The 15,861-nt window shown below is 33.6% G+C and overlaps 3 protein-coding genes across 7 annotated transcripts in view; all 3 read left to right on the top strand.

Annotated features, from left to right (window-relative positions):
• Positions 1-2,119, top strand: part of LOC123216170 — a 9,482-nt gene extending 7,363 nt beyond the window's left edge. For 2 of the 4 annotated variants that reach the window (XM_044636552.1, XM_044636551.1), the window contains exons 3-6: positions 520-707; positions 905-971; positions 1,068-1,102; positions 1,255-1,455. In XM_044636552.1, coding sequence (XP_044492487.1) covers positions 520-707; positions 905-971; positions 1,068-1,102; positions 1,255-1,306 — 342 coding nt within the window. In that variant the 3' untranslated portion in view covers positions 1,307-1,455. Of the gene's footprint in view, positions 1-519; positions 708-904; positions 972-1,067; positions 1,103-1,254; positions 1,456-1,795; positions 2,026-2,047 lie in introns of those variants that run through there. The other 2 variants (XR_006502202.1, XM_044636553.1) reach the window with 2 other exon arrangements.
• A 2,073-nt stretch (positions 2,120-4,192) lies between these two features.
• Positions 4,193-7,992, top strand: LOC123216169 (ATP-citrate synthase alpha chain protein 2). Of its 2 annotated transcripts, none has more exons than XM_044636550.1 (13): positions 4,193-4,561; positions 4,662-4,771; positions 5,217-5,393; positions 5,527-5,688; positions 5,780-5,860; positions 6,140-6,191; positions 6,285-6,399; positions 6,526-6,607; positions 6,707-6,802; positions 6,917-7,018; positions 7,300-7,416; positions 7,510-7,626; positions 7,739-7,992. In XM_044636550.1, the coding sequence occupies exons 2-13, from the start codon at positions 4,673-4,675 to the stop codon at positions 7,808-7,810; spliced, it is 1,272 nt and encodes a 423-aa protein (XP_044492485.1). In that variant the 5' UTR covers positions 4,193-4,561; positions 4,662-4,672; the 3' UTR covers positions 7,811-7,992. The 2 variants fall into 2 exon arrangements, with proteins under 2 accessions (XP_044492485.1, XP_044492484.1); XM_044636549.1 differs by having other exon boundaries at positions 4,194-4,561; positions 4,651-4,771.
• A 2,779-nt stretch (positions 7,993-10,771) lies between these two features.
• Positions 10,772-12,147, top strand: LOC123215535 (F-box/kelch-repeat protein At1g23390). The gene has a single exon (XM_044635682.1). It carries the CDS (start codon positions 10,859-10,861, stop codon positions 12,014-12,016), a length of 1,158 nt encoding a protein of 385 aa, XP_044491617.1. The 5' UTR covers positions 10,772-10,858; the 3' UTR covers positions 12,017-12,147.
• The last annotated feature ends 3,714 nt before the right edge of the window (positions 12,148-15,861 follow it).

Genomic DNA, 15,861 nt, shown 5'->3' with positions numbered 1-15,861 from the left:
AGGGGTTGAACAGTTCGAGATTCCATGATCTTGTATTCAAGCTGGGAATGGAAGACATCTATTCCTCAGCTTGAGGGGGAGTGTTGAGTTGTAAATAAATTAGGAAGTAATGAGTTGTAAATAAGATTAGGAAATCTCTTAAATAGAGGGATTAAGTTAGATTAGGAAGTACCCAATTTAAAATCCCTTGAATAGAGGGATTAAACAATTTTCCAGATTTAGGAGTGATTTAGTTTCCTATTTTTCCTCTTGTAATCTACTATATAAAACCATGTAATATCAATTCAAGAATTAGAAGAGAAATTCAGAATTATTTTTCTCATATTTCATCACAAAAACCATATCTTTTTGTCTCCCTTTAATCCTCAATTCTCTTTCACCAAGTCTTCTTATAGGGAAATCCTTACTGGTAGGTAACAGTTTAATTGAATGCTAATCCAAGGGGCACTTGTAATCATGATTTTTTATATTTGGTATATTTTAATTTTTAACAATGTTGCATTTTGAAACTTTTTGTAGTGGAGTGATTCAATTGATGACTCACCGGAAGGACCATCCAATCGTGTGCATAGATTTCACTTACCTAGCCCAAAAAGAAGGGCGGTTTCTCCATTGAAGAAGCATGAAATTACAAAACTTGTCAAAAGGAGAAAGAAGAAAAGATGGACTTCAGAAGAAGAGCAAGCTTTAAGGAATGGCGTCCAAAAGTATGTTTTTCTTATTTGGCAAAGCAAAGACAAATCTATTCTTGTTATTCATTTGACTTTTGTTCTTTTCTCTCAGAAGTCATCCAAATTTTAGTTTTGTCTTGTTGTGTGTGTTCTGTGGGAATAATCTGGCAAAACGGGGGGTGCAGTAGTGGTTACTTCTAAGTGCTAATTCTTGTTTTTGCTTTCTGGGGAAGGTTCGGTGCAGGAAACTGGAAGGTCATCCTGAAATCCAACCCCAACGCATTTGCAGAAAGGACCGAGGTAATTTTGCTGTACATAGATCTTCAATATATTTGATTGTCCCTTTTTTTCGCATTGCCATTCTTTTTTATTGATGTCAGACCTCATTCTGTTTAGGTTGATTTGAAGGACAAGTGGAGGAACATGATGCGGTACTGATGCTTCTTAATACTGTTATTGTGTTTATATTCCTCTAAAATGCCTTCTCTGTCGTTTTTTTCCTTTTTACATTCTATATCCCTCCTTTCCTCAACTATCCTTTTGGCATATTGTACCCTCACCATACTTGGATTTACTATGGTAGGTTGTGGATCAAGTGTAGTCGTAACTCTTCTGGTAGATCATGGTTGCTTTAATGAATCTGTATGGAGCAAATTAATTATGAGCTTAGATTATTGTAGTTGAGGTAGTCGCTTAGAAACAGAAAAATATGTCACTAAATTTTCTACGGATCAGGTCCTTTTGACATTTGGCAGGAATTATGAAGTATTTAGTTTGATATTCATGTTTCCAGTTGTTTCTGTTTTATGTGAGTTGAGTATAAGTCTCAAAGACTAACACAGATGATTGGCATGATCCTTATAGGGACATGTTCTAAGGAGCTTAGTTGTATAAAACTATGTGTATACATTTTTTTATGCACAAGTAGGTACACAGATAATGTGTCATTATATGATTGAGTGATTTTGAATTAAAAATAAAATAACATCAAATCATGTAATAATACATCATGTGGGTATCTATTTATGTATTTAAAACTGTGTACACCTAACATTGTTAAACTGACTCACTTAATTTTCCTTTCGAAGAAGTTTGTATCATAATCTTGAAGGACTATAATGCAGGAAGAGATGATGAGAAGATTTCATGTTTCTTTTGCTTGGAACACATCAAACTCACATGGTTCAATATCAATGGCTTTCAAATTTCAAGTCCTCATTATATAAGGGTAAGATTGTCATCTAAGGAATTAGAAACACAGAGTCCTTATGATACAGAGTCCTGTGCTTTTGTTGTCCTTAAAGCTTTCGAATAAAATGTGTTATATTTATATGTTAAAGTGTAGATTTTAAAAGGTTTTTCTTTCTTTTTTCCAGTGAGAATAGCATTGTTCACAACATCAATGGATTATATATTCTACCCTCAAGTCAAGAAACAATAATTCTACCTTCCAATGAATTAAATATTAAAGCCATCAAATTTTAACTGTACTAGGGCCACAATATAAATAATATATTGCTCATTTATTTTAAGTATATAAATGGATAAACACTTATATTTTTTCAACCAACTCTCTCCATTTCTATATTCTTGCCAAGTTGTACATTATATAAACAATGCCTCCACTTTCCACTTTCCATGTTATTAATAAAATCAAAACTCAAACTAGGGATGTCAAATGCGACAAGTCAACCTGAAACATGGGAAAATGCCCCATTTGGAAGGGTTCGACTTGTACTATAACAGGTCGGGTCAAGTCCATGGGTCTTGGGTCTAGACACAAGACTCATAGGTCGGCCTAATCTGACATGTTATTGTTTTCATAATTATTAAAAAAATTAGATAATTAATTATAATATTAAAAATTATTTTTATTAAAATTAATAAATTGACCTGTTACTATGGAATTTGATCCGATCTTATATATATATATATATATAGGGTCTGATTATAAGTCTCATTTTTTCATGGGTTGGTCTGGCTTGTATGACCTATTACTGTACAAGTCTTAGACTTGATGAATTGTGTTGAAGTCAACTTAACCTGACTCATTGTCACCTTTAACTTTTTATTCCCCCGTAACATTATGTGTATAATCTTTGACCTTTTTATTCCCCCATAACATGAGAGTTTGATCTATTAAATGTGCATGGAAGTATGGCCTAAAAAGCCTCGGATTGTGCCTTAAGCTTTGCCATGCTACAAGTTGGCATGATCTATAGGCATAGTTAACCATATCGAATTTAGCCTGACATAACCATAACCACGACCAAACATGAACATGACAGTGTCTTGGTGCAATGTAAAGATTTGAAACATAAGTTTAGATCTGATAAATAGGTGGACTAGGTCGTGTAAGGGTAAAAAACGGATAAAGTTATACGGACATAAAAATTGTATTGTAAAATTGACATATTTTTAATGAATCAATTTTTGGGGCTTCAGAATTTTTATTGATTCTTTGATTGGAAAATCTCCAGCAAATAAAAATAATCAATAATTACTATAACATAATACCAACCAAAAAAAAAAATATAATAAAACAAAATTTATAATCAAAGAATTGTATTGTAAACTGGATTAATTTTTTCAATAAAATGGTTGGAAAATGATTATGTTTACAGCACACACAACCAGCACAAAAACAAATTTGATTTTCTTGTTGTCACTATTCACCTCAACAATTCCTAATACTCTCAGTAGTAGGTATTTATTTGTAGAAAAAAAATATATACATAAAAATAATTATTAAATACCTACCAATTTTATTCCAAATTAAAGTTAGAGGTGAAGTTATAAACAAAGTTAAGATAGAGTTACACAAAAAGAGAAATAACCGGTAAAATAAAGAGTAATTTGGGAAAATAAAAATACAAAACAAAATAACGTCTTGATATGAAAGTTGACTTTATGACTTATGTTAAAATAAAATAATATAAAATAGTATAATGATACGATAAAATTTTACTTATCCTACCACTAAAACCTTTTCTATTTTTTTTTTTTTTTCAAATCTTTATCTGTCAGATTGAGACTTTCAATTTCAACAAACTTTTTTCTAAACCCGCAGGTCTGCGTCTACCTATCCCACCCATAAAAAACAAAGTTATATGTGCATAGATTCAAAAACCCCATAACCCATGCCTGTTTTATAGGGAGTACCCATGAGTAATACGGGTCACCCGCACGTTTTGTCATGTCCACATAAGTTGAAGCAAAAATGATATTTTCATGATTTTGTTTTGAAGTAATCTTAAACCTTTTGAAAATTTTAGGCGTTTTACTTTACATATAGTCTGCTAGCTTTTTGGTTCTAAAGCAATTTTCTGTTTTGTGTCGCCATAACTCCCAACTGCATCCTAATCTCAGATTCCTTTAGCCGAAAAGTATTTGGAAATTTTGATTAAAAAAAATAAAAGAAAGAAATAATTAATTATTACAAAATCATTAATATTAAAATCAACAGTAAAATTAAAGAAGAATTCCCTTCTAATTTGATGATAATTAGTCGATTGTTGTAAACAAACTCAATTTCTGCCTTGGTCAAAACAGGATAACTGAGTTCAAAGGAATTGGGAGTTTCTAAGTTGTGACGTCTGTTTGAAGAATCTTGGTACACCGCAGCCAGACACAGAAGAAGAAATCAATGGTCACCCATTACACCAATGATGTGCGCGGGCGTTCCATACGAAGGTTAGGTCCCCCACGTGTTCATCAGTCCAGATCTAGTACTCTCCCGCGGAACACTATAACTACAAACTACCAAACTCAACCAACCTTTTTTTTTTTTTAATTTTTTTTAATTGTTCCACTCCCGCTATAAATACCCCTGTATCAACCAAACAAGTACCACCAAGATTCGGGTCAGACGGCATCGTTTGTTTTTGAAGGTATAGTTTTAAATTCCAAATGCAGAGTTCAGATCTGTCGTTTGATGTTGAATGTAGATCTCAAAGTAGTATTGAAATTTGTGGCTTAGGTGTATAACAGGTCGAGGAGAAATGGCACGTAAGAAGATCAGAGAGTATGATTCCAAGAGATTGTTGAAGGAGCACTTTAAGAGGCTCTCTGGTCGTGAATTGCCTATTAAGTCTGCACAAGTGCGTTTTCTTTTCTAGATTTTAGCTTTGAATTTCATACTAAAAAGTCTAGTTAATGGATTAAGCTTTTGTACTCTGATTTGTTTAATTAATTTATTTTTATCAACAACTTGTTTCCTATTTTGTTGAATTTGTGAGTCATTTCTAAATTTTGTTTTAGTTTGAGTTTTTAAATCTGATAAAAGTAGATTTTTATCAGTCTGAACGAGTAGTTTGTTTGTTTGAATAAGTCAGCCCTATATACAGACTCATATGAATTTTTATAAGAAGATTGAAGCTGAATTCAGATGGTAGCGATTATGTTGAAACTTGATTATGTGCTTCAAACAAGTATTATGTAATTGGTTGAACAAGTGAAGGAGTTATTGAAATTTTGGCTTGATGCTTTAATTATGACAGGGATGTGGTTAGGTTTCATAAAATTTAAATCGTGTTTATGCCACAGGTGACAGAGTCAACTGATTTCACTGAGCTAGTAAAGAGGGAACCCTGGCTTTCATCATGCAAACTAGTTGTCAAACCGGACATGTTGTTTGGCAAGCGTGGGAAGAGTGGTTTGGTTGCATTAAATCTGGACATTGCTCAGGTTGCTACTTTTGTGAAAGAGCGCTTGGGCAAAGAGGTATAATGATCCCTGAGCTATTCACTATAATGATTTCCCTTTTCAGCCCTGACTTTGTATTTGGTGGTATGCATGACATCATCAAGTTGATAATTTGATTGTTCATCTCAATATGGTTATTTTTTTCCTTCAGGTTGAGATGGGAGGATGTAAAGGGCCCATAACAACATTCATCATTGAACCCTTTATCCCGCACAATGAAGAGTTTTACCTTAATATAGTCTCAGAGCGACTTGGGTGCAGCATAAGCTTTTCAGAATGTGGAGGAATTGAAATTGAAGAGAACTGGGATAAGGTACTTCTAAATGTTATTCGATCAATATTTTCCTCTCTCATGTTGGCTTGCCTTACAAAAGCATAACTTAAAATGGGTCTTATTTTTCCAGGTTAAAACAATATATGTCCCAACAGGAATTCCTCTTGCCTCAGAATCATCTGCTCCACTTGTGGCAACCCTTCCATTGGAGGTAATTTCTGCGAAATCAATGACTTGTCTGTCTATATCTGTTCCTTGGTCACAGATTACTTGTTAACAATATCCTGGAATTGGGTTTCATGTCAAGGCTGCTTTATCTTTCTATCCTCTCCCCAAGATCTTCCCTTCCAACAGGAAATAACAAATAAATAAATGCTGCTTATGAAACCTCATTCATCATCAAATCAATATATATAATGTGTAATGTATATAATGCAATCATACAATTTTTATTTCAAATAGTTGACACAAATTATGTTTGCCTATCCAGATCAGAGGAGAAATTGAGGAGTTCATTAAAGTGGTTTTCAGTCTCTTTCAAGGTATATTAAAGACCTTTCAACAGATGCATGGTATACCAGATAATACTGTTAGCTTGAGAATTTGTTGTTAACTTCTAAAATTCTATTTGCCAGATCTTGACTTCACCTTCCTAGAGATGAATCCTTTTACTTTAGTAGATGGGAAGCCTTATCCCTTGGATATGAGGGGCGAGCTAGATGACACTGCTGCTTTTAAGAACTTCAAAAAGTATATTTATTTCTCTTTTTCATTGTACATCTTGGCCTAATATTCTCTAGAGTTAGTTTTACTTTCCTCTTCCCCTGCATGATTATTGAGCAAGTTAAAATAATTTGTGAAACTTTGCTTCTACAGGTGGGGTGATATAGAATTTCCAATGCCATTTGGAAGAGTAATGAGCGCCACAGAAAGCTTTATACATGGGTTAGATGAAAAGGTACCCACAGAAAGTTAATAAATTATATTGCTGTTCAATTGATATTTCTATCCATATGGAGCTTGTAAAAGTTCTTAAATTCTTTATATTTGATTGCAGACAAGTGCATCTTTGAAATTCACAGTTTTGAACCCTAAAGGACGCATTTGGACTATGGTTGCTGGAGGAGGTGCAAGTGTCATCTATGCAGATACAGTATGAGTTCTGATTTATTTGACTTGAGGTTACAAGGGGATTAAAAACCCTGTTAGTTTAAAGGCTTTGTTATCTTTTTAGCTTTAAACTTGTTTACTTTTATTGCTGAATCAGGTTGGAGATCTTGGTTATGCTTCCGAACTTGGCAATTATGCAGAATACAGTGGAGCACCCAATGAGGAAGAGGTTCTGCAGTATGCCAGAGTTGTAATAGATGTAATGACTTCTCCTCTTCATTCTTAGCTTAATGTTATGTATAACTCGAGGTGGCATATTGTTTTCGTTGTTGATCAGTTAATATCACCTCTATTTTTTTTGAAGATATCATATACTTAACAAATGCTTCACTAGTGTTTGTGAATATTTTTCTTAGGAAATAAAATGCTGTTCTATGTAAAATGAATTAGGAAGAAATCTGAATATGCTCTTTTGGACACACCCCATTCTTTGTGTGTGTATTTCCAATTTGTTGCAATAAACACATAATTCTGCTGCAGTGTGCTACTGCTGATCCTGATGGCTGTAAGAGAGCCCTTGTGATTGGAGGAGGAATAGCTAACTTTACTGATGTAGCTGCTACATTTAATGGCATAATCCGAGCATTGAGGGAGAAGGTAAGCTTAACCAGATTTGATTGTGGTTTAAGTTCATTCTTGTCCTCTATTTAACATTGATGATTGAATATGGAATTTTTAACTCTCACTCAGGAGTCAAAGCTTAAAGCAGCAAGGATGCACATATATGTGAGGAGAGGAGGCCCTAACTACCAGATGGGCCTTGCAAAAATGCGATCACTTGGAGAAGAGATTGGCATCCCTCTTGAGGTACCACTGTAACTGAAATAGTTTAGAAAATTTCTTCCATTTTGTAAAACTTCTCTAACTCAGGAAAAGACTCGCCTCTGAAATGTGCCGCATTTTCTTTGTTTTCTTTTAGGTTTACGGGCCTGAAGCAACCATGACTGGCATATGCAAACAGGCTATCGATTGCATCTCTGTTGCCGCATGAGTTCTCAATGCATCCCTTAGGTATCATCACAAATTTCTAGTGAGCAACCTAATTTTATACCATTTTCACTGATCAATTACCTCAGGAAGTGATTTTAGTTTAAAATATGGGACAATGACAAATGTTTGCCAAAAGATTATCTCAGCACTGTAACCATAATAAACAGCTTTGATTGTTTTACATTTCAGTCTCCATGCCTTGAGATGCCGCAAAAGTTGTTATGATTTGCTTTTGAGCCTCAAATGTTTACATCTTGTCTCCTCAAAGACATCCTACAAAAATTCGATTGATATAGAGCCTCAATGTGTCTGTCAATATCAAGTGTAACTAGGCTTGAATCTATCCGCAAACATGTTTTATACATCTTTTGTTCTGCTTCACGACTAAAACTGGATAAGGTCAGCCCTAGTTGCTTTGCTACCACAAATCGAACCTAAACAACTCTAAATAGTTTAAAAAATTATTATAACACAGAAACTGTTTCCAGCAGAAGCCCTAGCTGTTAGTTGTTAGGATGAGAGATGACTGTGAGATCGAGTGGCTGTGCAAAATCCATAAAGCAGTCTTGATTGTTGTGGTGGTGATGATAATTAAACTTACTATTGTGATCAACTATCAATGCTTATTCAATTCATTAAAAATTCACCAAGGATTTATGGGGTTGATTGGTCCCCTGCCCAACTTACTCTGACTCTATGTTCAAGGATAATGACTGAAACATGCCAAGCCTATAGATAGTAACTGGGTTAGCAAGGTCCAAACTAAACACAAACTTGACAAGCCCAAAGATAGCCATTTGGTTGTTACATACGCGAAGTAGAAAGATTATCAGCCACAAAAATGACCAAAAGACAGAATATCTCTATTATATTCCTCCCCACATAGGATACTGACACTGTTATATTCCTTGTTACCTCAGGACTCTCTTAACTTGTGACAACATATGGAATTCTCTCAAAATTTGTTGGTCGGTCTCCGTCACACTAAATATAAAATTAAATTCCTAGCTGGAGTGGAGTAGTGGGTACACGAAACGAATGTAATTACAAAATAAACCATTTGAAAATCTAACCACCAAGTTTCATTAATCTATAATCACTTATATATCAAATTAATTAAATTTGATGTATTTTTGAGGACTGAATTCGTCGTCTATACACATCCATGAAGCTGATATTAATAAATAATAAATAATAAATTGTATGATAGGGGGAATCATGTGGCATGGCTTGTGTGGCATGGCTTGTGTGGCATGGCTTGTATGGAGAGTGACATATATCTTCTGCCATCATTGTATTTTATTAGCCGAATGACTATTTTTCAACCTAAGTTTTAATGCAAACACAAATATATATGTACGGCATTTTAAAAGTTTAAACACTTATTTATAAATAAACTATTGTTAAAATTTTTTATTAGGGTTAAAAATAATATATTTATTTTATCAATAATATTAAAAAATATATAATATTATCTCATTTCTCTCTTTAGGCTTTGAAAACTCGTATTTCAGTCTCCAATTTTAGTTTTGAAAAGTAACATTTTTCTTTCAAATCTCTAGAGTTTTCTACTCTTTTCAATGACAGTAACAGTGATTATCACCATCTCTATTTTTAAGCAGGTTATCTCCCTCCTCAGTAGACGATTGCTTTAAAAGGTAAAGAAGGTGGCGACCACTGTCGTCGTTATAAAAAAGAGAAGAAAACTTTAACGATTAGGAGATAAAAAATTATTTTTCAAAATTGACGTTAAAAGATAAAATACGAGTTTTCAAAACTCAAAAAAATATATATATAATTATATTTTTTTAATATTATTAATAAAATAATAATTTTATTATTAATCCTAAGAAAAAAATTCTAACAACAAATAATCTATAAATAAGGTCGATATATTCAGCTTTGTATTATAGTTTTGTGTGGGAAATAGTACTTTGGCCTCTTTTAATTTATTTTTGTGATCTTCCTTCACTACATCTCATGCTCCACAATTTACGATTGAGTTGTCATCATCTTTTGTCTGATTGAATTGACAGCAAGTATTTACTTTGACAATTTGCTCTCACATCAAACTCACCACCAACCTTTTTATCGGTAACACTACCCAACACAGGCTTACTTGGTTACCCTCATAAAAAGACGACTCACTCATTCCAGAATTTAAGTGTAAGTTCCTACTTTCTAATTATTTTTCAGAAAACAAAAGTGGGTTGAGTTAGGCAGCACAAAATTTTCTTCTGAACCTTCACTTTAAAGTCATGTAGTAACCAATACTAGAGGGTCAATTTGTTTACCAAGATTAACCACAAAATCAACTCATCAAGAAGAATGAGACAAGAAAAGTCATCCACCAACCCACATCACTACATTTAATTTAATCCATAATTTCTAAATAACAAAAAAGGGTCCAGTTTTAATATCATATTATATGCTTTAAAATTGTATGTTTTTGGAATATAATATAAAGTATATCAAACTATGCATTATTCACTAAAATATATAGATGTAACGGGACAAATATACGTGCATGTGTTAAACAAATTTTGTATGTGAAATATTTCGAGGCTTAATTGAAATCAAATTAGGTAAAGCTGGTTCACTTGTTCTTTGAATCTAGAATTGCTTCGCTGAACATTTCGTGGATAGTAATTCATGTAGAATTCCACGAATTGCATATTTGTTCAACGCCCCTAGTCCGCATTCATAATTTATATACTACATTGCCCTAACAGTTAACACCACTAATTTTGGTAAGTTTACAAAATTTGAAATGGAAAATGGAAAAAAGACAACTTTCACCCCACTTTTAGTTAAATCTCAAAAGTTTCGTAAAGTTTAAAAGTAAAATAATGATTTTACTATTACTTTTAATTAAAAATTTTAAAATTAAGTCAAAATTTGAAAAATAATCCTTTCTCCAATTGAAAATTACCGTCCATATAATATACATATATAAATATTTAATTAACTTGATGCCTCTACTCTATATAAACCCTCCAAAGGCTTTCGTTTTTCTTCGCACACAATTCCACTAATTCAAGACGAAGATATGAAGACAGAAAAAGAAGAACACGTAACAACTGAAGCTGAAGTTGTTGTTGAAGCTCCCTTCCATGGAGATATCTTGGAGGCCATATTCTCGCGCGTGTCTCTCATCGATCTTGTTCCCGCTTCTCACGTGTCGACATCTTGGAACCGTGCTGTTTTCTCTTCGCTGCGACACTTGAACAAGCTCAAGCCATGGCTACTCGTTCACACTCAGAGAACGAGGTCTCCTCATTTGACAACCACGCACGCGTATGATCCACGCTCCAACATTTGGATTCGAATCAATCAGCCTTCAATCGAATACGTGGCGGCTCTCCGATCCTCCCACTCCACGCTCCTCTACATGTTAGCACCATCAAAGCTTTCGTTTTCTTTGGACCCGCTTAATCTGACTTGGCACCACGTGGATGCCCCACCCGTCTGGAGGAAGGACCCCATCGTTGCAGCGGTGGGTAAATTTATCATTATCGCCGGTGGAGACTGTAATTTTGAAGATAGCCCGCTTGCTGTTGATATGTTCAATCTCGAAACTCGCTCGTGGGACACCTGCGAGACCATGCCGGCGATTCTCAAAGATTCGGCAGCTTCCACCTGGTTATCCGTCGCCGTGATATCCGATCAAATTTTCGTGGCTGAGAAACTCTCAGGCGTAACTTACTCGTTCAATCCACGGACGAAGTCATGGTATGGACCGTACGATTTGAGGCCATCTGGTCAGAACATAATCTTCTCGGTTATCGCTTTGACCGGCAGCCGTTTGATTCTGGTGGGGCTCACCGGGTATGAGGAGACGGTTCAAAGCGTGAAGGTTTGGGAAGTGAAGGGCGAGCGGTTGGAGGAGTGTAAAGAGATGGGAGAAATGCCGCAACCTCTAGTTGAGAAGCTTAAAGGGAGCTGCTGTTTAGCTGCGGTTGAGGCGACGGCGATGGAGGATGTTGTGTACATTCACAACCCGTCGAATCCTGAAGAATTGGTGAAAATGGAAATGGGTGAAGACGGATTTTGTGAATGGAAAAGTATAAAAAATGTAGTGGTGAATGATGGGAGACGAATTATGGACAGATTTGTTTTCTCTTGTTGGAGTGTTGACATGGAGGTTTTGCGCAGGGCTTTAATGCATAAGAATCCAAGATTCTCTGTAAGGGAGATCGATCACTGACTGTTCTTCTCCGCAGTCAGTTGTTAGAATTTTGATCTTTCTTGGATTCAGTAATGATCAATTATGTCTTTCCTATCACATTGCACCCATAGATTTATGAAAGTTACAAGTGCATCCTTGTGTTTTTAAGAGATGATATGATTTATTAGGAAGGATAATCACTTTTCAAGTAATTTATAGCAATTATATTAAAATTTTAAAAAATAAAATTCAAGATATTAATTAAAATAACTAAATATCTCCTCTTTTATTATATACATTTGACTCTGTTATGATGAAAATATACTCATTTGTAAATTGATTTTTTTCATTATTTTCAAAAATCAATTTTCACCTCTTTGGTTTAGATTCTATCCAAAATCTTACTTATTTTTGTGTTTTTTTGGTTACATGGGGTGGGGTGGGGGGGGGGCGCCAAACACAGGATAAACAATTATATTAATATTATACAAAAGCCAAAGCAAAATCCCACTAAGAGAAGGCCAAAGGTAAAGACGCTACAAAATTAGCAAGCCAACTAGAAGACATATTAGCTTCCCTGAAAACATAATGAAAATGCACCTCCCAGTAACTAAAAAATATGCTCCTACCCCACACTCTCTTTTGCCCTATAGAACATCAACCATTGCTATCAATTTCCACAAATAGGTTACCCACACCCCTCTTCCAAGTCATATTGAAACCAATTAAAACTATCCATTGTTTAGCTTGAAAGATAGCACAACAACCAATATTAATTGAGAATCCACAACACCCCCATGTGATCACAAAGTAGGTCATCTGCATTAGCTCTATTAGTATTAAATTTATAAGCTCTATCAGTATTAAGCACGACCAAGTTGGTGGCTTCCAACCAATATGCATATCCACACAAGGCATGGTACATCTGCCATTGAGAATGGAAAAATAATCTTGGCCCATTTCCATAGCTTTATGTTTAATCATGGTAACTATATCTTGATGATATTGGAAAGTTTCCTCAAAGAGGAATTTATTCCTCCAAAGCCAAAGTGACCAGCATGCAACTCCAAAAACAATGACCCAATTAATCTAAATGTGTATACCATAAGGAGGCGTTTGATTTGAGTAATGTTTTATTACCAAAATTGAAAGATTACATTGAAGATATATTACTTAGAAGATTACTAGGTATAAATATTATGTTTAATAAAATTTTGTAAGTATAAATAATTATTTTGTCTGATTAAAGGTAATAAAATATTACTAGTAAATTATTTTACTTAAATACACTTGAATATAATTATTTTTAAATATTTTTTATATTATTTGTCATATTAATTAAAAATAAATTTATTTTTATCTCAAAAAATTAATAAATAATAATATAATTATAATAAAATCAAGATTACTTTGATAATCTTTAAATACCTAAGGTGAATGTGGTAATCAGATTACCACCTATATTACATGTCACGTCAGCATTAGTAATAGAAGATTACTGTAATCTTTTATTACCGACAAACCAAACAAGGGAATAAAATATAGATTACCAAGGTAATCTTCAATAACTTGAACCAAACGCCCCTTAAGGGTTTCTTAAAATTGTCTAAAAACAACTCTTTGGTGTCACATCTATAGAAAACCATAAGGTGACTAATTGAAACAAATTGAACCCACTCTTGTCTTGTTAAAGGACAATCTTGTAAGATATGGATGATTGTTTCATCTCCACTCGTACAACTCATGTAAGTGTCATCACTCACCAGATGTCTATAAACTCTTTCTAAATTAGTAAATAATCTATCATGTACAACTAACTAGAGAAACACCCAAATGCACTAAGGATCATTCTAAGACCAAACTAACTTTCAACAAATGGTTGGTTGATTCTAAGAATCCCCTACAATAATTGCATACGCACTCCAAGTTGTAAACTTACCCATGGAGGAATGTGCCCAATAAATACTATCCTCACCATCATGAGCTTGTGGTGGTTTCACTGTTGCAATTTCAAGCATAACACTAGAAAGGAGCAAGTGTTGGAAACTCGCCTAGTCCCAAGTCCTATTTGTTCTGACATAATCAACAACTTTCCTACTTAGTTTGTTGGTAGGAACATGTGCCATTATAAGATGAGCAATAGGATATTCATCATCAATTCATATATCTAACCAAAAATTAGCTTATTTACTATCGCCTAACTGCCACTTAATCCCCTTTTTTATATCATTCCATATTTGTTGTATCATTTTCCATAAATTGGAACAATTTTGCTTGGAAAGATCATATAGGATATGTTGGTCAATTGTTAAGTACTTGAATTTTAGAACCCAGAAGGATTTTGAATTTGTAACTAAACCCCAACCAATTTTCATTAAAAAAGCCTTATTCATAATTTTCATGTCTTTGATTCCTAAACCACCTTTGTCCTTTGGTTGACAAACATTATCCCATCTAACCAAGCTCACTTTTCTCTTCTCTAAATTACTACTCCAAATAAAAGATCTACAAGCTTTCTCAACACTATTGCATATATTGATAGGTAGACAAGCAGTCTACAAGGAATAAATTGGTAAAGTCAAAATGACAGATTGCGCCAAAGTGATCCAACCTACCATTGATAGTTGAGATGCATTTCAACCTAACAATTTCGAGTAAACTTTATCCAAGATAAACTGATATGTCTTCTTACTAATCTGATTGTAATAAAGAGAAACTTTGAGATATTTCCCTAAATCCATTGTCATCTTGAATTCTAATTTCTAACATTGCTCTTTAACCAAATCGCTGAGGATATTTTTAGAAACAAACAATTGAGACTTGACAGGATTAATTTTTTTGACCAAAAGCAATATAAAAATCATGTAACACTCTTCAAATAACTACCACTTGATCTAAAGAAGCTTCAGCAAATAAGATAAGATCGTCCGCAAAGAAAAGATAGGTAAGTTAGGGGCCAGTCTAACTCGAACGAATAGGCTTCCATCTATCTTGAACCATTGCATTCTCAATCTCATGAGCAAGACACTTCATACACATGATAAAAATATATAGAGATAGAGGGTCTCCTTGATGAATACTTTGCAAAAGTTGAAATGTCTCTATTAAGGCCCTATTCCATAGAACTTGCATAGAAGTAGAGGATAATCTTTTCGTTATCACATTGGATAGAAAATTTGAGATCCCAATATCACTTAACATATCACGAATAAAATCCCACCTCAATCGATCATAAGCCTTCTCTAGGTCCACCTTAATAGTCATAAATCCTACTTTCCTTGTTTTTCTATGCATAGTATGAATGACTTCTTGAGCAATAATAACATTATCAGTTACACTCCTACCTTGGACTTCGATGATTTAAAATGTATTTCAAAGTGTTTTCTATTAATACTAACTAAAATGATTGTGCTTTATTTTTGTGTTGATGTAGTATTAATGCTACATCATTTTAATATCAATAGGTGTTTATTTAATGAAGTATACATTATTTTTAGTAAACAATTTTAGGGATTTAGAGATGTGTAATAAAAAAGACAACAAAGAAACCCGACAGCTCATATGAAATTCGAAAAAGAAAAGCAAAACGTGGGGTTGGGTAAACAATACACGAATCCTCCTATTCACTTAAAAATTGAATGAACCCCTATTCGGTTAAAAAAATTATGCAAAACCCTCATTTGACTTGTGAGATTTACCCTTTTTTTTTCTTTTCCACTAATTGATTTAATACAAAATTTTTCAAATTTTCATAAAATATGAACAAATTAAAAACATATTTTCAAGAAAAGTATAATATAAACTGTTGAATAAATTTTGAAACAAACAATAAAATTTATATTATTCAATAAAATTCTCACTTTAAAGAAATTTTATATTATACT

Source organism: Mangifera indica, chromosome 5, assembly GCF_011075055.1.
Source record: "Mangifera indica cultivar Alphonso chromosome 5, CATAS_Mindica_2.1, whole genome shotgun sequence".
NCBI lineage: Eukaryota > Viridiplantae > Streptophyta > Magnoliopsida > Sapindales > Anacardiaceae > Mangifera > Mangifera indica.
This window is presented reverse-complemented; position numbering and strand designations above follow the sequence as displayed.

Excerpts from the sequence above, each read along its gene's own strand:
- LOC123216169 (XM_044636550.1), top strand. The coding sequence starts at position 4,673 with ATGGCACGTAAGAAGATCAGAGAGTATGATTCCAAGAGATTGTTGAAG. Across the intron at positions 6,400-6,525 it reads GCTTTTAAGAACTTCAAAAA|GTGGGGTGATATAGAATTTC; the intron begins GTATATTTATTT and ends TTGCTTCTACAG. Across the intron at positions 7,627-7,738 it reads AGATTGGCATCCCTCTTGAG|GTTTACGGGCCTGAAGCAAC; the intron begins GTACCACTGTAA and ends GTTTTCTTTTAG.
- LOC123215535 (XM_044635682.1), top strand. The coding sequence starts at position 10,859 with ATGAAGACAGAAAAAGAAGAACACGTAACAACTGAAGCTGAAGTTGTT.